Source organism: Diplotaxodon limnothrissa, linkage group LG1 (genome assembly GCF_057381915.1).
Source record: "Diplotaxodon limnothrissa isolate DT_005_m linkage group LG1, D_limnothrissa_male_GT1.1, whole genome shotgun sequence".
Taxonomy (NCBI): Eukaryota; Metazoa; Chordata; class Actinopteri; order Cichliformes; family Cichlidae; genus Diplotaxodon; species Diplotaxodon limnothrissa.
This window is the reverse complement of record NC_140596.1, coordinates 17157949-17185095: the sequence shown is the minus strand read 5'-3', so window position 1 is coordinate 17185095 and position 27147 is coordinate 17157949. Positions and strand designations below refer to the sequence as shown.

Here is a 27147-nt window from a genome sequence, read left to right as displayed (position 1 = left end):
GGGGCTGCCCTGCCTCCATCCACAGCCCAGCCTCAGCCTTAATGCACTGCCTGTATGTATGTGTGTGTATTTGATGGAAAAGAGACAGAAAGATAAGCGTGTGTGTTCTTACCATGGTAGTCTTTGTAGAGAGGGTTGGTCTCTCTCTCAGAGCCTTTGAATGATTCTAAGGCTATGGCATTGTCACATAGCCTGGTAATGTTGCCCATTAGAGCCCGGTCCTGTAGGACAGAAACAGACCAAGATTGAGGGAGGGAGGGAGGGAGGGAGGGGGAAAGAGACACAGAACATTAACAGGTAATTAAAAGCCTCCTGACGGGCCATCAGAGTTTCAATTAAATTAGGTCATCATTTCCTGTGACCAGGTCATTTCTGCCCATGGCTTATGTGAATGTGATGAGGGATAGAAGGGAAAGTAGTGATGGGGCAAACAAATGGAGATAAACCTTACGTCATAGATTTGAAAAAAAGAGAGAAAGAAAAGCATGGGAAAATGTGCCACACTGTAAATATTTTATTTCATCAAATGTTTCACGAAAAAGCTTATAGCTGGATAGCTGGTGCACAAACTTAAACCTGCACCCAGCAGGGGAGGACTGGGGAGAAGTTTGAGAAGTAACATAGGCTTGGAGTGGATAGCTCCCCCTACTGGTTTGCTCAGTGACTTGACAATAAAGTCGACAAATTAGGGCTGAATACAGTAGAGTGAAAGAGTGAAAGGGAGGAAGAGAGAGGGACATTGGGACATAGGGGGAGAGGGAGTCCTGCATTATTAATCCCTTTGCCTCCTGAATCATTCACATCCTTCTCTCTGTGTTGGCTGCCACCGCCTAATGCAGTTTTCATGCCTTCATGTCTTTTCCCCACTCTTTCTTCTTCCTTTTCATTTTTGTCCTACTTTTAAAGTATGCATATCCTACCAGTCAGTACCACCAGCACTTACAGAGAATCTGAAGTCACTCGTGCAGCAATTACAGCCAATTCGAGAGTTTCGATAAGCATTATTCAACACATTATTAAAAACACTAATGGCACAATATGACTCAGTATCTGAGCAATAGCCCATGAAAAACTTTATCTGTACAAATCTGTTTAGAGGATTATAACTCTTCTGTGTGCACATAAATAGATAGATTAGATTCCTTATCAAGGAGTGATTTGTTTCAAACTTTCCACATAAAGCAGCTCAGTTTAATAGCAACAGGGCAGAATGAGGTCGGTAAGACACGCACATGCGCCTCAGCTTCTTGAGTTTTTAAAGCAATAAAAGAAATGCTCCCCTCTGCTGAATATAATTCTTTATATGTTATTTATAATTAATAAAGGGCTGTAACAAGACTCGTTTGAGTCTTGTAATTAAACTCTATGCTACCTCAATAAATTCAGATTAGGTCAGTGCAAATCCCCTGAAACCCTCAGCTTCAGCGGATGACCACTGTCTGACAGGTCACAGAGAGGGCCCAATGTTCACCTCATGCTGCAACATTACAGCTATTGTTGTTTTCATTTGGCTGTTTGACTCAATGGCATACAACTAATGCCACTGGGTATACATGTCATCAAGTAAACAATCTTATTAATATGATCCCAACTCAGTCTGAGTGAGTTAAAGATGACTTTCTGATGATCAAAAGTTGAACAAAATGAAAATATGAAATATTCTCTTGAAGATATGCAAAGAAATAAAGTCAGTAACAGGAGTTATTTTACAATTGAAAAAACTGCTCTGCTCTTCGGAATTACAAGAATAGGCAAGTGCTATATTCATAGGTAAGACTGCAGCTTATATAAATGGTGTAGAGGCTATGTGGACATCTTTCTGGACGAGCTGCAATATTTACGTCAATCAGGACAACGCGTTAGTCTGAGCACCAGGTGAGTATAGATGAGAGTATAGATGCATTATGGGGAAGACTGTGAACTTTACATTTGTGTGTGGGATGGGTGTGGTAGCAGGACCAAGTAAGATTGAGGGGAACCGGGCTAAGACGAGCTTAATTAATATTTCAGATGGATTGTAGCACTGGGCTGCTGTGAGTAGGCTTTCAGTGAGTTGTTCAGCTTCCCAAGCTGCTCAATAATGCATTGAGTATTGTAGGCTAGCAGCAGTGGGCTAGCTGGCCAAGACAATAGAGCCTTGGCCAGGTAGCCCATTGCTACTAGTCTAGACAGTTTTCCAAAGGCCATACCTTCTCCATTATAACTATTTAAGAAATGCTCTGGCACAAAGAAACTCTTCTACCATGTCAAACTAATTTCTGTTATCAGTTTGAAATGAGTAGGTTTTACACACCACTGCCTTCAAATGATTAATCACTTTACTGAGTGAATGAAATTCACATTAATTGTATAACTAAATTATATAACTAATAATAAGGTCACATAGCCCTAATTACCTCTATGTTGGCTTAGTTACTGAACACCTGATTCAGTCCAAAATCTCCTCTCCTGTTCTTCCCCAACTCATTCACTTCTCTCCCCAGGGTGGAGGAGGGGGAGGGGACAGATTAAGGGTTTGGAAGCTTGGCCAGAGTGGGACAGGGGGACCGCTCCCACCACAGCTGACATCTGCTAGTTAGCCACTCTACCTTTTTTTGACTAGGCCAAGGCCGCTGTGCAGTGAGCACATATAGGCCTGGAGCCAGAGCAAGTTATGACAACACAGCTGTTCTGTAAGTTACTGACCTATATCTCTGTATAAAAGGCTCAGAAATAACAGTGTTTTCATGCTCATGTGATTGAGTGAGTGAGTAAGAAAGTAGGGTGTTACAGTAAAAGAGTGGGCAGGTTGAAACATTTTGGCAGAAAGTCTCAGATGGCTTTTCTGGTGAGTGTGCTTCTGTGGTTGACTGTCTGGGGGAGGGCTGTGGTTTGCCATATGCCTCAGCAGATGACTCCATCTTCACACTGAGAGGCCAGACTGGACACAGGCGCATGCACGTGGACTCCCCCCAATTGCCTAACCACACCACCCACCTCCTCCCAAGATTTACACTTACAACTCGCAACTGCAAGGACTAATATTAGTAAGATAATAAAATACATACACAGGCTCACACTCTGCTTAAAACTCTAATTTTAAAAACAGCACCATAAACCCCCTCACAGATTCAAAGGCCTTTAAAATAAGTATGCAACTGACTGTGTTTGCTGCAAAAGCATGGCTTCCAGGAAGTGGCCTGAGTAATACCAAGGTGACACTGAACTACAGGGTCAGGAGGATGACACAGTACAAAAGACTTCATACTATGCACTCTACTAATAAAAAAGACATAATCAAATCAAGTTTAGAACATCCCACTGGAGGAAAGAGACACAAGAATAAATGTTTTTGCACGTCATAAAACTACCGACAAACCTCTTTCAAAAAGAGATTCTCAACTATGTTTAACTGTTTACACGTGTCAACCAGTGTTTTACCTGAATAAGATGAGAAGGAACAGTAACTACTGCAACTGACAGTGATGACCTCAGTAAGGCACGCAGTCCATAAAGGAAGGTAGTCAAGGCGTGGTTATGCATGGGGTCGTCGTGGCAACTTAGGTCATCATTCCACAAAGCTGACCCAAGAGAGTGAAGACCAACACGCAAGATATTACGAGACATGGACTATAAGATAAAACAAAAACAAAAGAGAAAAAAAACAGTGTCAGAAACACAGAAAATATTCAAGAAAGAGTCATGCAAATGTGTTTTATTTTACAGTACAGTCGAATGCAATAACACTGCTTCTGAACATTATCTGAGAACCGCTTTTAAATGATTTCAGTAAGCTGCTGTGGTCTTGGGTAGTATTCCCAAACTTTGGAAGAGAGAGAATGGACAGTCTGCTTACCAGCACAGACAATCCGAACACAGTGCCCAAACGTGACTGGACACAACTGCCCAATCACAGAAGCCATCTGACACACGCACAATGGACCTGTCAGACAGGCTTCCAATATGGCCGCCACCCAGAAACTCCAGCACATTCTTGGCACCACAGCGATGCGCTGCAGCCAAGGGGGCCTGGGTAAGGGTGGAGTGCCTTCCCTTGAAACCCCCCCACCTCACTACAAGAGATCAACGGTAACCCACTCTCATGGGCAAAGAAAAAAAGTGGCCAAACAGTGGTGGGATATATATATCACTGAAACTGAAAGAATGGAGGAGCCTGTCCAAAGTGTGAGAGTTTTTTAGCCTTTAGTACAATTGCCTTTTATTTGGGGTTTCGTAAGGATGGCTCCTAATTACTGAGGTGAGAGCCAAAAGTGATTAACAAAGTCTTGGCCTAAAATCTGCTCACTTTTTGCTTTTGTCCCCCAGTCTCTTCTCTTCTTTATCCCTCCCCCTCTATTTTCTCAACCCTCCCGAAATCTCCTCTGCCCCACTCCCTCCTGCTTCCTCTCCCGACAACATGACCTAAGCTTCATTTGGGTCTGGAGCAGAATCACAGGGATCTTAGAAAAATAAACCCCATTGTTTCTGGGAAATTTTTTTTACAGTCAACTCATGTTGACTCATGTTATTCACCACCAGTGCTTCATTTCTATACCTTACTATGCTTAAATATGAGTTTTATGTGCGCTTCCCTTAAGTCACTTTCTTTGTTGAGCAGTCTCTTCAATCACGGGTTTTGTGGGACACAGAATTAGAAATTTATTTCTGATCCAGGAGATTTTTTTTTCTCTTCTTTCTCTTTTTAAGTGCCCTTTCTCACTATCCCTCAGTCATGTCTGTCCCGTCTGTAACAACTGAAAATAAAATAAATAATAACAACAAAGGTTGATCAAATGGACCAATACAGCAAGGCCGTGATGATCCATTTGGCAAAGTAAATCCATTGGGTATCCTTGTTGGTCTTCAGACAACAATTCTGACGGCTAAAGAACCAAATGGGACAGGCAAAAAAAAAAGAAAAAAAAGAAGAAATTTATTTCTATGTGCAGCCCAGCAGGGGGGAGCTGTGGTAACATCAGTGTTGCTGTGGCAACATTAGCAAGGGAGGCCAAACTTAACTCCTATAGTTAAGCCTATAGAAAAATCAGGGAACAATGCCAATAAGGTCCAGCCAGAAGCCAGCCATATAGACTACAACAAGCCTGGAACCCCGACCTAATCAGCCAGTGTTTGTGGAGGCTCACACAACTCAACGGAATCCACCAAAAACATGCACAGGGAGATTAATCAACATTGTAATCTGTTATTTACAATTTATATTAAACCATCACAATATGAGCAGTCTCCCAAAAGCAGATAAACGAATCAACATAAAGATGCATACACACTATCATCCATACTGGCCTTTTTTCTGTGTGTGCCCATGTCGCCCTGTGCTAGTCTGCATTCCTGGACTGTGCCAACAGCACATCGGGCGGCCACACTGCTTTAATGATGTCAGCAGTTAATCTGGTGTGTGATTGACAGCGCTTGGGGAGGGAAAGTGGGGGGTAGGGGAGGTAAATCTTGTGCGTGAGTGACAGGGGGGGAGAGGTGGCTCCAGGTGACAAGCAGAGGGGTCACAGAATGTAGGTGAATAAGGCGCGCACATATGTGTGTGTTCATACATGCACATGCACGCACTGGATCACAAATAATAGAGTTTACATGCTTTTGTGTATGAACACTACTTATTAAGTATTGTTTTAAATTAACAGTAGGACATTTAATAAACAAGTATGGAAAGTGAGGTAGATAAGGCCACAAATGCTTCTGGCACTCTGAAGAGAACCGGTGATTATTCCGAAGATTTATGTCAAAGATAAGACACACAGCTGGGAACACACAGGTGAGGTCAACCTGAGCAGGTGAGAAAGAGGTAAACAGGCTCAAGTAGTGGTTGGGGGTCACAGATGCAGATCTAGTATCTCCCTCTGTGCTACTCCAGTGCTTGTAACAAACATTTATATGAACAATAGCTTGTAATTAAAAGTGAGCTTAAGACGTGGTATTTGTAACCTGGTACAGTTTCAGAGTTCAGCATCGTTGCCATACACTTACCATAAACAATAATGCACACGAAACATGGTTTAGGTTATATCACAGAGATTTGGATCACCCAGCACTGATAAGTGTTTCTTTGAACATTTTAAAGGCTGCAACTGGTTGAATGGGCAGAAAGGAGCAAATTTAAAACTGAAGGATCACCTGAAGTGGATCATATTTTTATTCGATTGTTTTGTTTACAGTTTTAGCCAAAAAAGTAAACCCATAGAGTTACATCTTTCTATGTGTATTAGATGTTTTTGTTGAAGGGACGGGCTGCAATAATTGAAAATACAAACTGTAATTGCAAAATCATCCATTTCCAGACTCTCAAATGAAACAGATATAATACTGGTTCTTACCATGGGGGTAGACAAATCAAAGCCTTCTCTGTGTATGACCTCTTGAAGGGACTTCAGCAATGCAGAGTAAGACTCAATCATGCGACTGGAGAGAGCACAGGGTAGGGCAGAAAGAATGGGAACAGTGAAGCAGACACCCAGAAAGAGAACACAAAAGGGTTATTTAATATATGTAAATTGTCACTGAGACTATTTTGATAAAACTGGGCCAAGCCTATCACCGCAGTAGTTTAATCGTCTATGACTGCAGCATGTTCTTCCTGACTGTGCTTTTCTGTAGCCACTGAAGCAGACAGATGATCCATATCAAGAGATCCAATTAATTTATTTGGTTGATTAAATTACAACATGACTGGTTCTCTGTCAGCTCCCTGAGGATCTGATTGTGCCGAGACAGACAGATAGACAGATGAGACGCGCATATGCACAAACATACGCACAGCAAAGATGATACGTGAGAAGGACAGGAGAATTAATGGGTTGATATCTAAAATTAACAGGGAACAGCATTTTGGGTTTAATCAGGGGTAAGATGTGCACCACTGCCAAAGGGCATACAGTGTTATCAGAGCAACATTTAGCAACAATCAAGGGACTTCCGTGTGTCTATAGGATGGCCAACAGGAATGTTAACCCCATCTTTTTACACAAGACCCTCCACTTAAGAACGCCCCACCATTGTAATGACCACTCTGTGGTAACTCACACTGGGCTGCTATGTCAGTTGTCAATTCGACCTGCAGGCTACAAAAGCTGATACACATAGATTGGTCACACGCCAATAGCCATGTATAAAGAACAGTAATACACACTCGTGTTGATTACACTTGGCCAAGTATATCCACGTACTCTATTTCAGTTATTCAACACAACAATGGTGCCTCCTGACCCCGCTGTGGCTAATGATAGAGCTGGCTTGGTGAAAGAGGGACACCTACCCTCCACGGCCTCTCTGCCCATGCCCCAGCTCTGAGGTAGGGGGCTGGGATGGTGTGACATGTAGTTGAGGAGGTTGCTACTGGTTGGCAGCCATTGTGAGAGGCAGCATTGTGTTTTAGCTACCCCTACTGAGCAGCCCTCATTCAGGTACCAAAAAGGTCTAGGTGCTTAGCTACAGGGGCTAGTGCGTCAGCTAATTAGGATCATGCACAGGGAAGCTTCTTTATCTCAGCGTTCATATTTCAGCAAGGGAAGAAAAGAGGAGAGAACGGGGATGCTTGGTCTTAAACAACAGGATCTGTATCACCTAGAGAGCAATTTGTGCCAATTATGCCTTCAAGTGAAACGAAGCAATTTAACAGCTAGGGTATCAACATGGGGCTTTGGACACGTGCAAGGGGGAGTAGCCTGCTTAGGAGTTTGTGTGGTACATGTGCGTGTGCAATGCACTGTGTATGTGAGCACATGCATGTGTGTTAATACCGGGGCGGGCTTGGGGCACAATGCTGCAGTGCAGGTGTAGTTTCCCGCTGTCAAAATGCCTGTGAGATCTATAACCCATTCAGACACTACAACAGCACCACTATGTCAGGCTTACTTAGATTCATCAGTGGACAAGATTTTTTTTTCTTTTATGTTTTTCCATTAGGCAATGTTGAGTTATAACAGCTAGTGGTGTCCACTTTACCATCCACACTTTTGAAAGTGAATGTTAACAAAATTCAGTGTATTGGGACAGTTGCTCTGCTAAAGAGTCTGTTTGCTGACATAAAAGAAGAGTGATACCATAAAGCCTCCTCCACATCCTCTGTGCTCCAGATTGCTATATTTACCCTGTGTGTGTGTGAGTGTGCCTTCGTGTGCACTTGTGTGTTCAGCAACACTCTTTGAGTAAAGAGCCTGCATGACCTCTGAACCCTAAGTACACTCAATGCAGGAGAAATCAAACAGACGCTGAGCAAACAAGGCCCTTATTTGAATAGACATACGCAACCTTTCCAAGAGCCTGAATGACTTGGGCCAGTGGCACGCTGCTCAGAACAGAAGACAAACCAGCCAGATTTTAATGAATTTGCATCAGTATATTTTTGAAAGTGGACATTTGACTCAAAAGTACAAAACAATGTGGATACTTTTGAGCAGGTATGTAAAAAGCACAAAAAAGCGATTTCAGCCTTACAGATATGACATTTTCGTATTTTGAAGAAAATCAATGAAAAGCATAAACTATTAATGCAAAATTTAGCAAGATGCATGCTTGCTTTGCTGCTATAACTAATGAAAACACATAAACTTGACTGATTTGGGGAATAACAGAAAATTAGGAAATATAATAATCATGTTTCATATAATTAATTCAATAGCAGTGGATCCTAGACTCAAAAAGGGACATATACATGATAAATTATGTTTTGTAAGCCATTAAAAAATATACTGTGTAAAATTATAGACATTAAAAAATGTAATCAAGAAAAGAGAATATAATGATTATTAATCAAATAACAAGGAAAGCAATTATACCTTGCAAGCCTAAAGTTTAATAATTTCCTACAAATCTTAACCAAAGGGAGAAACCTCAGTCCTCTCATACTCTCTTCTTTAATTCATGTGACAGTTACAATACAGTAATGTTACCTTAAAATGATGTTGGTCTGTTTGCATTGTACCTGTATTCTGTGAAAAATGCCATGTTTGCTTACCTGTGTTCTGTGGATGATGTCTTATTTGTATAACTGTGTTTTGTGGGTGGTGTCGTGCTTGTGTGCCTTTGTTCTGTGGATCGTGTCTCATTGGTTTCCATGTGTTCTGTTGATAGTGTCTTGTCCTTTTACCTGTTTGTTGTTGATGACTGGGTGGGATGTTCTGGAAGGTAGAAGCGGTGGCACTTGGCTGCCTGGCGAATTTCTGGCTCCATTGTCTTGGAAACATCATAGTAATGCCCAAATCGGGAAGAAGAGGCCAGGGCACTCTGAAAAGGTCAAAGGGTCAATTTTTGGAAAGTGAAACAATAAAAAATCTAACCCAATTAATTTAAAAACCACTTTCAATAAAATCGGACACCTCTACCTGCTTTGAACTTTTTTAAATAATTGGTGTGTATTTAATGTTTTTCAAATAAGAATAGAACAGTTCACAAGAAAAAAAAACTTATTTGTTTTCCTAATTTGTAAAGAGTTTGTTTTTCCGCTCCATGGTAAAGCAATTGCATTGTTTATGGGTCATTCCTCCACATTCCTACAGCAGAGAAGTTAAATAACCACTATGACCACACTCTTAATCATTTCTTCACATAAATGTCCACTTCTGGCTGTGAAAGCAAACGCATCACGGACGCAGGGAAGGCGGATGTTTTCCTGCAGCTGAAAGAGAGAGTTTTAGCTCTTCTCTCTGAGTGAAACCAGGGATTCTATTGTTAAAGGGGCCCTTAATCTACTCCTAATCTGGATTAGGGCCCCCGGTGTGTCCCTCTCCTGGCGGGACGAGGGGGTCAGGAGGGCAGGGGGGTCAGGAGCTCATCTTCTCTTTGTGAGCTAGGCAACCCGCTTAGCGTTCCATCCCCGCCCTGACGGCCTCACCTTTGATCTGATGTCTTCATCGGGAGAGCAACTCAGTGGGCTATGCCAGGAGAGGTGTGTGTAAGGGGAAAGTAAGCGTTGACTCTGCGGGTGAATTTGGGATGCAAATCCTCTGGTTGGGCTTACTAGTGGTTTGTAAAGACGATTTTACAGGGGAAGGGGGAGAGGTGAGGAAAGGACACAGATATAAAGAAGTTTCCAGGGAGAGAGAAAGAAGGAGAGGATCCCCAGGGACACACTGTGTGCTGTTAATCCACATAGCGATATGGATTATAGAGCAACGGGGGTAGACTGCAGAGAAGTAGAAGGGGAGGGTCACCTCTCCTCAAAGCGGAAGAAAGAGTGTAGGGCTGCCGACCCTAGCAGGGGGAAAGGCAGGGATTTGGGGAAAGACAGAGGCGCAGGTCTGGGTCATAGGGTTGAGCGAGCAGACATGTCAATGCACAGGCTGCAAAGTACTCTTGTTTCCCAGGCTAAGCAGGGGTGCAGGCGTGTGTATATGTGTGTATATGCAAGTTGGGGACCAGTGAAAAGCCTACCTATTGCCAGTTAAGTGTGAGTAATCTGGCCCAGCTCTGAAAGGAGAGGCTGAGGCCTCATTCACCCCACAAAGGAGTTTAGAAGCTGATAGATTTAGTGGTTGAGACAATTGCCAAACCACTAAAGACCAGAGTGCCAGTGCAATCCATTGGCAAATCATCATTAACAGAGACACATTTTGAACTTTTAAAAATTAAAAAAAGATTACCTTTACTCCAACACAATAGGAGACATTATATATAATGTATATATCAATCTGACTACCTGCACTTTAGGTAGATTCTGATAGCGCCAGGCAATCTTCATAGCATCCAAATTGTCCTGGGGTTCACAAGACAGCCTGGGCTGTTCCACAGGCTTGTGAATGGCCACATCGTCCAAGATGGGAGCAGGGAGTTCCTGTTCAAAACAGTACATTACACTTCATGTAACTGGTATAAGGGTTAGTTATTTCTATTGGTATGGAAATTTTGAGTAGAATATGGGGACTATGGAAAGTCCCAGTGTAAGAAGAACCTGGGCATCAGTTTATTATGATAAAAAAATTTTTTTAAATCCATATAAAAGAATTAAAATAAACAGATACCTGTCATTATTACCAGTGGTGGGTCAAAAACTAGATCCTGAATGATTTAGCATCATAAGTGCCAATGAGTTTCTAATAACATGGTTTTTATAAAAGTTTATGTGCAGGCCAAATATTTTAAACTAAAAACAACTGTAGTGGCAACACAGCAGGATATATAATCATGTGTATTACATTACAAAAAAATAATAATCTAAAGACTGACTCATTGCAGAATTTAATCTCAGTTTCTAAGGCTTAACATAAATACAATGTGGAAAGAGATCCTGATAAGAGACTCAAAACTAAATCTCTCTAGTTAAGTAACAACAATACTACAGTGCATCACAACTTCATTTCTCCTTCTAAGCACTTAACTGCATCTTATGGTAATCCATAAAGAGGAACCTTAACATCAGAAAACTAGAATACTGCAAATGTAGCTGTGAAAACACTAAATGATGTGATATATTCCCATTGGGAGCCCCCCTCTCTTAATAAGTCTTTGATATGTAAAGAGAGGGTGACGCCATGACCCCTCCCACTATCAATCAGTGGGAGAGAGGCCCCCCTCCCTTATGCGGGGTGGCAATCAGCTTCTGGGGCTATGGTGCTCCTCACAAAGTGATACGTCGGGAAACATTTCAACAATGCTATAACCAGGCCACCCTCGACCTCCCAGATACCCCCATTGACCCTGACACATGTTAGCAAAAGCTGTGTGCCTGCACTGTAAAGCAGGTGGGGGTTTATATTATGAGCACAAAAAAATCTATCATATCTGTGTGTGTGTGTGTGTATATATATATATATATATATATATATGAATTATACAAACATCCACAAGTACTTTCCAACATTCAAACAAAGTTCTTTTTGTTTGACAGTTGTACGGGAAAATGTTAAAGCAGACATAACAACACAAGGCCACCTTGGCGTCAAAACTCGCAGCTTAGAAAAATAAATCATCCTCTGCAGTACCTCAGTTTCATTTCAAGTTGTTACAGAATGGCTGACACCTCCCCTCATACCTGTAAGATGTCATCAGGGTTATCTTGAGCTGATGCAACAAAAAGTTCATGCCGACACACCACTCCTTCTGCCAGGAAGTACTTGAGGATCATGCGAGAGTAGCTATCAAATCGGTCCTCCTCTAAAAAGAAATATTGATAAAACAAAGACAACAATAATTAGAATTTGATAATAAGTGGAAAAAATCTCTGTTTAATGCCAAACTGTTTAATGCCAAACATTGTTGATATTCTTTCCTTCTTCAACATTCATTCACACATCACAGATCCAGCAGTTCATGACCACATCACAACTGCAAACTGTAATTGATGTAAGGAGCACATTCTGGTTACCTTAGGAGGGACATGAAGTGGCAATCGACATGTCACAGGGACATGTAGTGTGATCTGACTATCAAAGTGGAGATGACATCTTCACCTTTCTTGTTAGGGTCTTAAAACAGTATTTCTATCATTTCGCCACACAGCAGTGGAGGTGAGACAAAGACACCTGCCTTAAGCATTCACCTGGACCCTCCCACTAAATGGAAAGGTACTACAAGTGACAAGAGAAGGCAGAAGTAGGATAAGGTAGGAGCTTCTCTCAAAATGCTTCCTGACACAGGTTCACATGAATCTCTCAGATTTTTGTGTGCATTCAAGTGGCAATGGCATCCTTTCACTATCATTCTCACATCATTTCCATCAGGTGTAGTTAACAGTGTAAAAAGTAAGTTGTGCACGGTGGGCAGATCTCTGCTCTGAGGGGTGACATTAGAGCCACATTAGAGGAGGCATTAAATGGACCGGCACATAATTCTAAACAGCAAACACACTTTCCCAAAAGTAGTCTTTGTTCTTGCGTACAAAGCAGCCACCCGTCCATTCCTCACCCCCAAACCAGCAGAAAAACCTGCATCATCAATATGAAACCCTACAGAGCAGGGCCCAGAACCCTTCACAGCATGCTATTGCTGCTTCCTGTCACAATCACCATTTTGTAAAGATTTCATAGGCCTCTCTTCACAATGACAACCAGTGGGCACAAGGACAAAGGCAGCAGTGACAGTTGAAGGTAATGGGCATACAGCTGACAGCTTGGGAATGACATCCTGAGGTGTCATCCTCGAACATCCGGAGAATTCCCTTCTCCTCCCACGTTCCTGGTCCAGGTCCTCACCTACGGACTCAGGATGGCTAAGGAAATTCCATGGCTCTTCAATTTGTTGTCGGTGGGGCTCCCTGTTCTCTTATTGATGGGTTTCTAGGTCAGCAGGCCTTTGTGGCTTTCAGCAGGCCCCACAAAGACTCCCAGATGGGCCCTCTCAAGATGGGGCCTATTGTAGTTGTGTTTCTATGGGAGCCTTACAAATGGAACCTCCAGGAGTCATTAGGCAGTTGAGGCGGGGGGTATGAGGAGGAGGCGGGAGGTGGCAGGGTATAGGAGCAACAGGGGGTGGGGGACAGTCATATCTTTGAGGTAGATCAGTCACTCTGGACAGTCATGGGATGATTTTTTCCCCCATCTTTGTTTTTTGTTTTTTTTTTGGTTATTCTGACTAAGGGGAATGCCTCTGCTTCATTTGCCTTCAAACAAGGGAGCAGGAGAGAAAGAGTCCTGAATCATATCTACTAAAGCTGCAGGGGAGAAAATATCTAGGTCACAATGTTTCCCCTTGTATGTCTTTGGTCCATAAAGTACTATTATTATTATTTCTACTGAGCAGCTGAGTTAAATTTAGGACACATAGCAGGTAAACAAAAGAATACAGTTGTTTAAAAAAGCTTTCAAAAAGTGAATCACTACTATAAACACTACTACAAATAAGGGTTAATTTAGCAGCATTTGCAAGCCTTTAATGTCTATTAATGTATCTCCAGTGGTAGGGTTCAACTCACAGCTGCCATTTGTCTTTGCGCAGTTTATTAATGTTAGACCTATGGTGTTATGATTTTTCTGACTGATCACCTTGACACCAAAAAATATACCTTTAAAACATATTTAAAATATTTGTGTCCTTAAAGCTCAGATAAGAAGCTATTCATAGAGAAAATACATAGAAAAAACATCTCTATTTCCTCCAAAAGAAAATACTTTTAATTTATATGTAAGTCTTATAAGACCTACATGATTCATGTTATTGTTCACAATTCCCTCATAACATACACTTGATTTATACGTAATTATTATCGAGTTTTAACTGAGAACCTTTACTTGATTTTTCTTTGCTTTTATCACTTCTTATAAAGTTTTTTGTTTACCATATATTACGAAGGAATATTAACGTATATGTGAGCTATATTAAGCCTTAACTGAGTTATTTATCACCAAGAATACCCATTCAACCAATAAAAATAATTTTATTTTGATTTGGCAAAAAAACGAGTGATTTTCACATCTCTTTCAGTAGGCTCTGGGACAGTTTAATATTAAAACGTATTGAGTTTAAAGTTTCAAATATCTAATCTACGGATGTCACATCAGAAATAAAAATAACTAAAGTGAAAATGTTTATTTTATTGCTTTGTGCTAAATCCCAATATTAATCACTTTCTGTAGCATTAATCTCTCGTCTTTTGCTATTAGATTTTTTTTGTGTTCTATCATCATTAATTGTTAATGTCTCCAACTGAAGTAGGTGGCACTCGTAGGGATCAATTTGTGCAGAAAATACAGTCATATGACTTGTGAAATCCTCCTTTTTTTATGCGAGCATGCACATAGCTTGAAGTTGTCAACTACTGTTGTGATACCCGTTATCTCTGACTGGGGATTTAGATTTTGTCAAGCCAGCCAACACAAAGAAACCCCAGCTATGTTGAACTTCCTTACTTCATAATATACCCTTCAGTTATCTTTTGTTTTTCATCTAAATCTGACTAAACTGAACCAACTGGCATCCAACCAACTCTTAAGGCCTCTTCAAGCCACCTATGCCACTAAGCATCCTAGCAGGAAATTCTACCATAATAATAACAGTTAAACATGTCATCTTCTCAATCACCATCCACATTGTGGTCAATTCTCAACATAGTCCATATGTATATAGTCAAAGAGCACCTTTATTCACATGTCATAAAATGTAGTGAAATTTAACGGTGATGGCTGATTAAAGAAAAGAGACATTTACTAAAACTATAAGAATGAGACCATACATGACCAAAATAATAAAAGCTTGGAGGCTTTGTTCCTCCTCTTGCAAAAAACACAGAGATGAGAGATCTTCAGACAGCAGCCATACTGGACTGATCCCCCTCTGGATGACAAATCAGGATGGACAGCTCAAGACACTTCAAAGGCAGACAACGACCAGTCTGATAATTTTATGTCTGTGTCTCACAAACAGGCCATCACAGCTAAAGGGGCAGAGTGTAGGAGATGACTGCCTGAAACAAACACAAACAAACACACACTCCAAACTCCCCCCATTCCACCCACCCACACAACAAAACAGACACAGAGACACCACAGTGTACACACACACACCATCTCTCTCTCTCTCACACACACACACACACACACACACACACACACACACACACACACACACACACACACCACTCTTTGAGAGACAAACACAAGAGAATGCACACACACGCATTTCACCTTTACTGTGTCTCTCATTACCAGATGAAACCAACCGTACATTGATTCACAAAATGGAAGGGAAGAACGCATTAGTGTGTAATCACTGACTCCTGCATCGATTGGGGGGATGAATTAAAGGGCAAAGCAATATCATCAGTTGGTATAGGCCTTGGCTACACACAAATTACAGCTTCAAGGGGAAACATGACTATCTTAACCTTACTGTCCACCAGTGCATATAGCCTAGCCTATGATGAATGATAATAATAACAATAATAATACAGTGGAAGACATTTATGTCCCCAGAAAATCCACTTGCTTTGAATGTAATTCTGAAAAGTTCTATAACACATCTGCAGATGAGCATATTAATTAAGGATCACAGTAGAAGTGTGAACACCTGGGATTCTAACTGGAGACCAAAGGGTCATCAGTCTATTTGCCATTCTGCTAGACAGCGACATGTTAAAGACAAAGATGGAGAGAACAACCAACAATATTGTCAGCTGTAGCTTGCTGATTTCATTTCAGGAATACATTTAATTTTGGCTCTACACGAATGAATATATGAATATAAGAATAAAGAATAAGAATAACTTTATTGATCCCAAAGGAATATAGAGGATAAAGTAACTATGTGCCTTGAAATCTCTTCATTGAAACTGCTGCGGAGAGTTTCTAAAAAGCTAATTATGCAACAGACTGAATTCCAAAAGGCAGAATTTCATGTCTTCTATATTAATCACATAAAGTGGAATATTTTAAAACTTTTTTTTCTTTGAATACCTGAAATTATTAGATTATTTATCTCTGTGTTCAGGTCCTGCAAAAATATCATATATCTCTTGGTGTCATTCAGTATAAACAATCGCAATCATGATGAAGACTGCTGACTTGAAAGTTGTCCACATGATGATTACCGACATACTCCACAAGGACCATAAGACAAAGAAGGTCACTGCTTAAAAGGCTGGCTGTTCTCAAAGTGCTGTATCAAAGCATATTAATGTTAACTTGACTGGAAAATGTGACAGGAAAAGATGAACAAGAGACAAGAAAAGGAATGCCATTGAGAAGATTTTCAAGAAAAGTTGATTCAAGAACTTAGAAAGCTTTGTAACGGGTGGACTGAAGCTTTTGAGCACTTTAAGTCATGTTTTTCGAATTTTCCAGTGGATTCAATATCATAAGGCCGACCCTACTGGGCAATAAGCTGAAAGTGATGCAGGTGGATGCCTCTCTTGTGTCCTGGATTGTTGAGCACCTGACAGAAAGACTACAATATGTGCATCTTCAATATTGTGTGTCTGAAAAGGTGATCAGCAACACCGGGCACCACACGGGACTGTCCTCTCCCCTTTCCTGTTTACCCTCTACACCACAGACTTCAGCCACTACACAGAGACCTGCCATCTTCAGTATTCTGATGACTCTAGAATGGTTGAATGCACCTTTGAGGGTGATGAGACAGAGTACCGGGCTGGTGGACTCCTTTGTCACATGGTGTGAGCACCATCATCTGCAGCTCAATGTGACAAAGACCAAAGAATTGATGGTTTAGGAGGACCAGGAAACCTGTGATTCCTGTTTCAATCCAGGGGTTCGATCTGGACATTGCGGAGGACTATAAAAACCTCGGAGTACACATTGATAATAAACTGGACTGGGTTAAAAACACCACTGCACTCTACAGGAAGGGATGCAGGGATGGAGCTGGATGGAGCTCCCTTAAAGTAGTGTTGGAGAGATGGATGTTGTCCAAGATAAGGACAATGATGGACAACAGCATTGTGGGAAACATCCACTCCCACCCAGACCATGATGTGCTGACCAGTCACAGGAGCATGTTCAGTGAGAGAATGACTTGACCCAAATGCACCACTGAACGACATTCCTGCCTGTGGCTCCCAGTACAACTCCTCCATGTAATGCACAGTACACAAGTTACACCCTTTTGAACATCCTCTACAGTGAAAACAACAAAATAACAAAGCTTTTAAAGTTTACAGTTTAGAGTAGAATGTCAATCATATATCTTTAATCTTTGTAATATTCTGGATATTTATAATTGAGCTATTTGTATATATTAGAGCTATTTCTTATATTTTGTATGTTTGTAATATGTTGTATTATTTAATTTAATTTGGTAAAATAAATATAAAAACCTAAAATGCCTTTGCACACATATTGAGGCTTAATATACAGTAAGGTGAAGATGAAAGTTTCCACATAGCTTTATGCAGTCATGTGAAAAACTAAGTACACTCTTACTGCTTCCATAGTAGGGCTGAACGATTATGGAAAATAATCTAATTGCGATTTTTTGCCCCAATATTGCGATTGCGATGCGATATGCGATTATTTTTTAAGGTCTTTGTCTTCTGTATTATTAAACAAAGACAAGCAATACATCATATAGTATGGCCAATACTATATTACATTAATTTTAAACTGTTCTTTCCTGGAAGACAGACCTCTGTTATGATGACATGAGGTGATGCATGAATTGATGACTGACATTTTTATTTAACTTCTTCAATCACAACAGTATATTTGAACATACACAATAGTTTATTTTTAGCTTACAAACATCTGAGCATAAAGTGCTGACAAGGAACCCTGGTGTAAACATTAAAATGAAAGTCAGTACAATGTGCAGATTGCAGAAATATACATAAACAAAATCAGTGGCTTTACCACACTCAGTTTTTCGACATCTGTGAACTACTAGACAGTCATTCAATTAAAAAATAATATTAAATAAATAAAACTAATAAATAAAAAATACACACATCTTACTGATCTCTGCAGTCAGTAACATTACACATAAAGTTCAAACATAATAGCAATTGTATAAACACACACACAAACACGCCTTTAAAGTTTAAAGGCGTGAAATTGGACGGTCTAGTTCTGATTAGCGTCACCGCTGTCTCGGTGGAGTTTAATAAACTCGGCCGTCTGCTTCTTGCTATCTAAAATATAACCAGACACTGGTGTAAATTCTCGACTGTCTCATACTTCTGTTTAATAAGTTTTCTGTTTGACGTTTAGTCAGCTGTGTGAAAACCAAGGAGGAACCCACCCGGGGGATTAATAGTTTTATTTTATCTAATCTAATAACTTTAATCTCAGCCAAACCGATTTACTCACGAACAAACAAAACACTGAACAAAACACTGAAAAAAGCCCAACAATAACATTTTTAGGTTGTCTAAGTGACTTATATATTACGTTTAACCCGAGCAGCGAAACTCCGCGGTGATCTGAAAATGATGTGCCGGGAGTTGTGCCGTTCTCGGCCGCATCAGTAACCCTCGAGCTCCCGGCTAGCTGTCGAGCTGGTGGGTAGCAGACGCCTCTGAAAACGTCGAAGCACTTTTGCAAATATGGGATATCTTGATAAACCGAGCAGATATTTGATGTTTACACAACTACTTTCTCGCCTGAAAATATGTTAAAAGTTTATTTTGTGACCCAGAAAGATTAGTATGAGTAATTTTAAAACTTAGTAGCGGCCGCCATTGCTGGAAACTGGAATTTGGCTGGGCCGCGCTATGAATTCTGGGATATGGTAGTTTTTTTTTTTTTTTTTTTTTTCTTTTTTTTTTGTTTTTTTTTTGTTTTTTAAATTTTATTAGTAATATAAACATACAAACAAAATGCACCATATATTACAGATTCAGAGAATAAACATTTCTTACATATTAGCAACTTTCATATATAGTGAAAATAAAATATAAAGATGGGGTCACATAAATTAACAGATTATTAACTCACTAAATCAAAATCTTCTATAAAGGAAACAAAAAAAGCAGCCTTTTTCTTTTTAACTAAAGTCAAAGATTTAACCAACAGGTTTAGGTCGTTTTTCCAGTGAGCCAGTGTTGGTTTAATCTTAAAAAAGCGACATTTATGTATAAAATACTTACACAAGATTAATAACACATTAACACCATAATTAGCTTTCTTTTCTTTCAAAAACACTCCAAACATTATCATATTTAAGGTAAATGGGGTAATTTGAATCCCACTGGAATAAAGCCAGGTATGAAAATCCAACCAAAATATTTGTATAAAATTGCACAAAAAGAATAGATGGTCCAAATCCTCCTCTTCTGTTTCACAAAATACACAATTACCCGTTTCTATTTTGAATCTATCACTAAGGAGTCTATTTGTCGGGTAAATTTTATTCAAGATTTTAAATTGGACTTCTTTCCCTTTAGGAGGGATAGGGAAGGTGATATAATCAGTTCTTATTTTTTCAATTTCTTCCCTTTGGAAATCTTTTAATATGTAATTACGTCTAAGTAAATTTGGAGAATAAAGACTCCTTAATGAAGATCTAAGAAACTTATTGTTGCATTTAACATCACAAAATCGAATACCATCTATATATAATTGCCTTAACTTGGGGGAGATGTCAGAATATATTATATCATTTACAACTATGTTTTTAAGTGACAATGGAATGGATTTTATAACCCGATTAAATTTACTTTTAGAACATTGGATATTAAACTTTTGGCAAAAATCTTGATGTCCTAGAACATGTCCTTCCTCATCTACAAAATGGGCAATTGCCCAAACACCTTTTGATAACCAATCTTGAATAAAAATAGATTTTCTGTTCATCAGTATATATCTATTGTTCCAAATTGGGCTATTATGTGGAGTGAAATTATGTTTAAATAACATTTTCCAATAAAGAAGGACCTGTTTATGGAATTCAGAGAGTTTAGCAGGTAGCTTAGTAATTTCAAAGTCACACTTTAGGAGAAAGTCGATACCCCCTAGTGTGTTAAAGACCTTACTTGGTATAAAAAACCAAATGGAGTGTGGATTATTTAGGAAGGATTTTAACCATTTAAGTTTCAAAACACCATTCATTATGTCAAAATCAATTGCGTTTCCACCGCCTTCAATGTATGGTTTAACCAAATCATCTTTAGATATATAATGGCACTTATTCCTCCAAATAAAATTAAAATTCAAGCTATTAATTGTTTTAATAACTTTATTCGATATTGATAGAGAGTAAGCTGGATATATAAATCTAGATAAACTATCCATTTTGGTTAATAATATTCTTCCAAAAATTGTGATGTCTCTTTGTAACCACTTATTTAGGATTGTCTTACATTTGTCAACATTATCTAAAATATTTACTTTTTCTAAGACTTTGTGATCTTTTGAAATTGTGATGCCCAAATATTTTACCTCCTTCTTCACCTTTATATCGTACAGTAATTGTGAATTACACTCCTTTAATGCCAATAATTCACATTTATTTAAATTTAACTTTAAGCCTGAAGCTTTTGAGAATGTAGTGATTATTTGTTTTACCAGGGGAATCTGATGTTCATTTTTTAAGAAAAGAGTAGTGTCATCCGCAAGTTGACTAATTATTAAAGAATTGTCCATAATCTCAATTCCGGCAACGCTGCTGTTTTTAATTAGAATTGCGAGCATCTCCACAACCATTATGAACAACAACGGAGAGCTTCCACACCCTTGCCTAATTCCTCTTTTGACGCTAAATCTTTTACCAGTGCCATAGCCTAATGACACAGAGCTATTTATATCATTATACAGTATATCTATTATCTTCCTAAATTTATCCCCAAATCCAAATCGAGTTAGTGTTTCTAAAATAAAAGGATGTTCTACTGAATCGAAAGCTTTATAAAAGTCCAAGAAAAGAATAAAACTGTCATCACTAATCAGATCATTGTAGTCCAGTAAGTCTAAAACCAATCTGATATTATTATGAATGTTCCTGTCTTTCAAAAACCCTGATTGTGTCTCACTAATTATACTTGAAACCCCTTGTTTGAGCCTTGTTGCAACTGAGCTAGAGAAAATTTTATAATCTGTATTTAATAAAGTTATGGGCCTTAAGTTATCCAATTGTCGTTTATCTTTGTTTGGTTTAGGAATTAATGTAATTAATCCTTGTTTCATGCTAGACATCAATTCTCCCTTTTCAATACTGGCCAGTATAGCTTTGAATAAAATTTCCCGTAAGTCTTCCCAAAAAAATTGGAAGAAATTAACTGTAAGCCCATCTGGACCAGGGGATTTATTAAGTGCCATTTTCTTAACAGATGCATCTAACTCTTCAATTCTGAAGTCAGATTCACATAATTCCTTAAATGATTCATCAATTTTAGGGATCAGATTATCTATTTGATCAAAAAAGACATCACAATCTGCTTGGGAGAACTGTGAGGAGTATAAATTGGAATAGAATGTATAAGTTTCATTCTCCAAAATTTTAGGGTCGTCACATTCAATGCCATCAATTAACAGAGAAGATATAAAATTTCTTTTCTGTCTGCTCTTTTCTAAATTAAAAAAATATGAAGAATTTCTTTCCCCCTCCTCAATCCACTTGGCCCGTGAACGCACAAAAGCTCCTTCTGCTTTATTTAGGTAGAGCTGATCTAATTTAGTTTGCAACTCCATAAGTTTACTCCTTTCTTGGGTATTTAGATCATCTTTACTACAGCAATAAGTAATTTCTTGGAATAATTTACATTCATATTCTCTTTGCTTTTGACTTATGTTTTTACTGAATTGAATACTAAATTCTCTAATTTTGAATTTAATGAATTCCCATTTATTGATATATCCTACAATTAGATGATCAGCCATAATATCTTTTATAATTTTTTTGACTATGTTGCAGTAGTCTTCATTTTGTAAAAGTTTGGCATTGAACTTCCAATAAGTTCTTTTATTTGATTGTCTAATTTCCGATTCTAAGCACAGTTCAATAAAGCAATGATCAGATAGAGGTGCATTTGACATTGCAACTTTTACAGTGTGGCTAAGAATGATGTCACTTCCTAGCCAATAGTCTATTCTAGATTTACAAGCTCCATTTGGTTTAAACCAGGAAAAGCTCTTAATTTCTGGATTTCTTACTCTCCAAATATCTGTCAAGTTGTTATTAATCAAAAATTCTATAATTAGGTTATTTTTTTGTGGTCTACCTGTCCTTGAGGGCCATCTATCAGTCCATTCATCAGGAGTCATATTCCAATCACCACCCATTAAAATGTATTCTGTAGGGTATCGACCTTTAAGTTCAAAAATATTTGAAGTTATATCTTCTAACATAATTTTATTCTGACTTTCATTGTTATATCCATAAACGTTGACTAAAATGAAAAACAAACTTTCAACTCTCATTACAGCAATCAACCAATGACCATTCAAGTCAGTTCGTTGTATTACAAGATCCCCGGGAAAGTTATTGAATAAAATTGCTACACCCCCCGACCTCATTGAGCCATGGCTAAACAGGATTTTGCTACCCCATTGGTTTGACCAAAAAGATACATCACTATCAGATGAATGAGTCTCTTGTAGAAAAATACAGTTTGATTTTTTACCTTTGCAGTACAAAAATAAGGCTTTTCTTTTAACAGGTTCTCTTAAACCCCTAACATTTAAAGAACCAAAACAAATGTTAACATTCAACATGAACTATAGACAGAATATCACTCACCACGTGAGAAAAAGAAGGAAAAAAAAAGTACTAAATGCTGAGCTCCTCAGACCGCGAACAAGTTTCCACTATTTCAGTTTTTGTCATTTTTAGTTCTCCTGTCTTTCCTCAACTTTGCGTCCATCAATGAAGGCATGTGGACCACGAAAGTAGGCCCGTTTACCCGCACGTCTTGCTTCCTCCACCAGAGGCCATAGGCGCTGTCGATCTTGTATGTCCTCCTGCGGCAACATCTCCGCGAAGCTGATGCCTTCTTGCTTGCAGGTTGAAGAGTCTTTGGTGCGCCTCCACAATTCTTCTTTAATTCGCCTCTGTGTAAATAGAATAATGATGTTTCTGTTTCTGCCATCAACTCGTTTCCCTAAGCGGTGGACAATATCAACGGCCTCTTCTAAGTTCAAGTCAGGGGCAATCTTCTGAAGCGTTTGCAAAACCTTCACTCTAATGTTTTCATCTTTGTCTTCCTTCACCCCTTTCAGTTTTAGGCACCACCTCATTCGGTAGCGCTCTTGTTCTCTCACTCTTCTTTTCAAGTCTTCATTTTCTTTATTAAGCAGCTGTTCATTCGCATTTGCCAGTTTAACAACTTTCAGTTTGCAATCAACTATCTCTGCAGCATTAAACTCTACAGCCTTAGCCAAGCTGGCAACCATAGCTGCACTTTGTTTGTTTTGTTCCTTGATATCCTCCAGTTGTGCTTCAAATTTTTTGTCAAGTCCCATAATGGCTTCAAAAATAGTTTTATTGGAGATATCATCTTCCTTCTCTGAAGATTTTGTTCTTTTCTCCTCTGGCGGTTGTTTTGAAGGAGTTGGCGGCGCCGAGTCTGTTCCTCGTTCTCGCTTGTTTAAGCCCACGTTGGCAGCTTCAGTGCTAGCATAGCCATGGTCACTGACTTTAGCATGCGACGACGTCTTAACAATGGGGTTTGACGGCACAAATTGCAGCTTTGCATTCTTAATAACCTTTTGGGCATCCATAGTTATAGTTCGAGTGGAAAGAGAATAAAGTTACTTAGTAAATTTTGCGGTCTTTCGGAGCTCCTGAAAAAACACGACTGTTCAAGCCGCCATCTTGGTGCCTCCTGGGATATGGTAGTAATTTGGACAGCCTTCGGCGCGTCGCTGTGACGTAATCGGTCTACAAATGCGGCCTCAGGAGGATGCAGCCCATGAATTTGGACATGTCCAGAGTATAATCGCAGCCTTTGCGGTTAGAAAATTGCACTTGATCATGTCGCGATATTATCGCAAATGCGATATATCGTTCAGCCCTATTCCATAGGAATTAAAAGGGCGCTGCTAATCAAATGAACTTGAATAACTTAACTCACTTAACTGTCTGTCAGCAAGTGTGACCACTTCTGTAAATAATACTAAGAAGGAAAGACAGCAGCAAAATCAAATAGCTTGGAGTCCACAGTAAGAAACATTGCTCTCAACTGGAAAACAGTGAAAGTCCTAGCAAATTCATCCCAAGGCCAGACCTACATCTCAGAATCCAGAGGGCTTAGTTAGCATGTTAAATGTTAAAAGTTCATGACAGTGCAGTTAGAAAAAGACTGACCAAGTATGGCTTGTTTTTAAAGAACCTTAAAAGGCTGTAAGAGAGCAGTGCATGAACACATACCCACAAATCTTAATGAACTGAAGCAACATTGTAAAAAAAAGTAGACCAACTCATTCACAACAATGTGAAAATGATTCTTTCAAGTTATTGCTGCTAAAAGTGGTTCTATAAGCTACTGAATCATGGGGTATATACTTAATTTTTCACATAACTACAGAGTCCTGAGAAAACATTCTTTTTTATATGACTGTATCAAGAAATTATTTTGTTGCACAAACAATTTTATGGCAGAAATATAATTTATAAGAAAAGGAATCAAAACAATTTTAGGGCTGCCAAAGCTTCACTTTTGACCCAAAATTTTAGGATTAAACTTCCTGACAGCTGTGGGCAGCAGGGATATGTTTAACTGAGTTGGAGTCTGATTGGAGGAAGCATGTGAAGTTTGTATATTTGTTGCATTGTGGCTGGACAGATCCTTGCATTCACAACAAACTGCAGTGGATGCAGACATCAACACAAAGCCTCACAAACACGTTCTATTGATTCAATTCAAGTCACTCAGCAGACCCTAGCATTTCTGAAGATGTGTGGAGTAAAACACTGGAGCAATAATAATAATAGGAAGAAGAAGGAAGACGCTGAAAAATTACAGTGTCTGTTTGGTGATTAGAACTATTTGTTACTTGGACCCCTAAATATTTAATTATCTTTTAAGACTGATTTCAAGCTTTCTCATATTGAGCCCATTCAACCTGAATTAACAGGATAGCTAGATAGTGAGCTAGGTAGCTAGCTAGCTAGATAGATCCTTTATTGCCAGAGTAGCAACACATGTCTGCTACCACATATCTCAAAGACCAAACCAATATTTAATCATAATAATGTTAATACATGTATAAATAACAGCCACTAACTAATTAGCAAGTATGCAAAACATAGATAACATCATACTGGCATCACTGTACATTAAACAGTCTTATAGCAGCTGGTAAAAAAGGACCTCCTCTTGCTCTTTGGTCCAATTAACAGAAACCATAAACTAGTCAATACTTAGACATTTAAAGTGACATGCTCACCTATGAGAAGCACTGTTCCAACTGCTAATCCACCACCTGTTTGCGGAAACAAAAAACAAAATATTGTTTACATGTTAGTCTCATATATACAATATATCCAAATCACTATGAACCCTCCTTTTGTTCAACTGCTGCTAACATCTCTGTCCTTTTGGATCTACACAAGAGACACTTAGACTTGTCACTATGTCAAATGAACCCATGAACCCAGTGAGCACAACAGCAACTCTCTACAAGCTCCAAGTCGTGACAAGATTATGTTTCCACGAGCACTGCCAATCACTGTTCAGTAAAGACGCGTCAAAACATTTGTCTGTCTGTTCAACCAGGAACTGTACTTTCTGTGAAAAACTATTTTTATGGCCACATCAGCTGCTCATCTGACAAAACGTTTGTCAAATGACAAATTAGAACGACAGGTGCAACATACTGACAGACAGGTAAACAATTAATAGACAGTACAGTTGTCACAAAGGTTCTGTCATAACTAGAGAGTATTTTGACGTTGTGGAGAAATATTTTTTCACAGGTTTAGCTGGCAGAGACAACATGAACATGTGAATATAATTGTAGTACTTTTTTTTTTCAACTGTTAGATGCTTTCAGGCAACCGTACTTTTTACAGAAATGACTATTTGAATAATAAACCTGCCCTATTTTGTTATGCCAGGAGCTTCATTAAGAGTTAGACCTTAAAATGGCAGATATCCTTTTTTTTGCTCCATTTAACCCACACCTAACCTAAGACTAAAGTGGCCTTAATAGATTTAGTCTGAATTAAGAAAAGCAACAACTCAGCAGGTGCCACACTATCGAATTAGCTTACCACAGTGCAAGACAACTAATAAGAATGTAACTGATTATATAATGTCCACAAAAATTAATAGGGAAATGGATTTAACTGGGAATGAATAAGGCCCTCTGGGTATTTTGTTATAATCAACATTTATTGTGAAAATTACCTAGTTGTTTTCACTGTTTTCTCACAGACAGCTTTTCCATCTAGTACTAATTAGAAGATGCATTATGCGTTTAAAATAAAAGCATATTTGTCTTGTCCTGGCAATGTCAAACGTCATAACTCGTCCTTAATATAATGGCTTTTCTTCTCATTCTCATTGCATTGATAATATGAATACAGTACGTTGCAGTAACGTGAAATCCAGCATGCGAAAGTTAGATTGAGAAATACTGCTAGCCTTTGTAGCTAGCATCCTAATGATAGACTGACCGAGCAAATAGTCGAGTGACGTGACACCGGTGGAGACTAGGAGCTGTCCATTTTGAACCGAAGGTCTAGTACCAGGTATGGATATTAACTTGCTCCTTGTTTTCTTCTGAAAACTCGTACTATTGAACGGTGGACGTTCGGCTGAGGGTTTACCCACACTATTCACGGGGGCTGCCATACTGTCAGTAACGTGCTGACGCGTGC

The 27147-nt window shown here is 39.1% G+C and overlaps 1 protein-coding gene across 1 annotated transcript in view; it reads right to left on the bottom strand.

Moving 5' to 3' along the window:
- Nucleotides 1–27127, bottom strand: part of elp4 (elongator acetyltransferase complex subunit 4) — a 59921-nt gene extending 32794 nt beyond the window's left edge. The window contains exons 1-8 of the mRNA XM_085353892.1: nucleotides 26944–27127; nucleotides 25713–25748; nucleotides 11978–12099; nucleotides 10646–10780; nucleotides 9098–9234; nucleotides 6327–6411; nucleotides 3421–3609; nucleotides 113–221 (exon numbers count right to left, since the gene is read on the bottom strand). Of these exons, the coding sequence (XP_085210018.1) occupies nucleotides 113–221; nucleotides 3421–3609; nucleotides 6327–6411; nucleotides 9098–9234; nucleotides 10646–10780; nucleotides 11978–12099; nucleotides 25713–25748; nucleotides 26944–27121 (991 nt within the window). The 5' untranslated portion in view covers nucleotides 27122–27127. The remainder of the gene's footprint in view (nucleotides 1–112; nucleotides 222–3420; nucleotides 3610–6326; nucleotides 6412–9097; nucleotides 9235–10645; nucleotides 10781–11977; nucleotides 12100–25712; nucleotides 25749–26943) is intronic.
- Nucleotides 27128–27147: the final 20 nt, after the last annotated feature.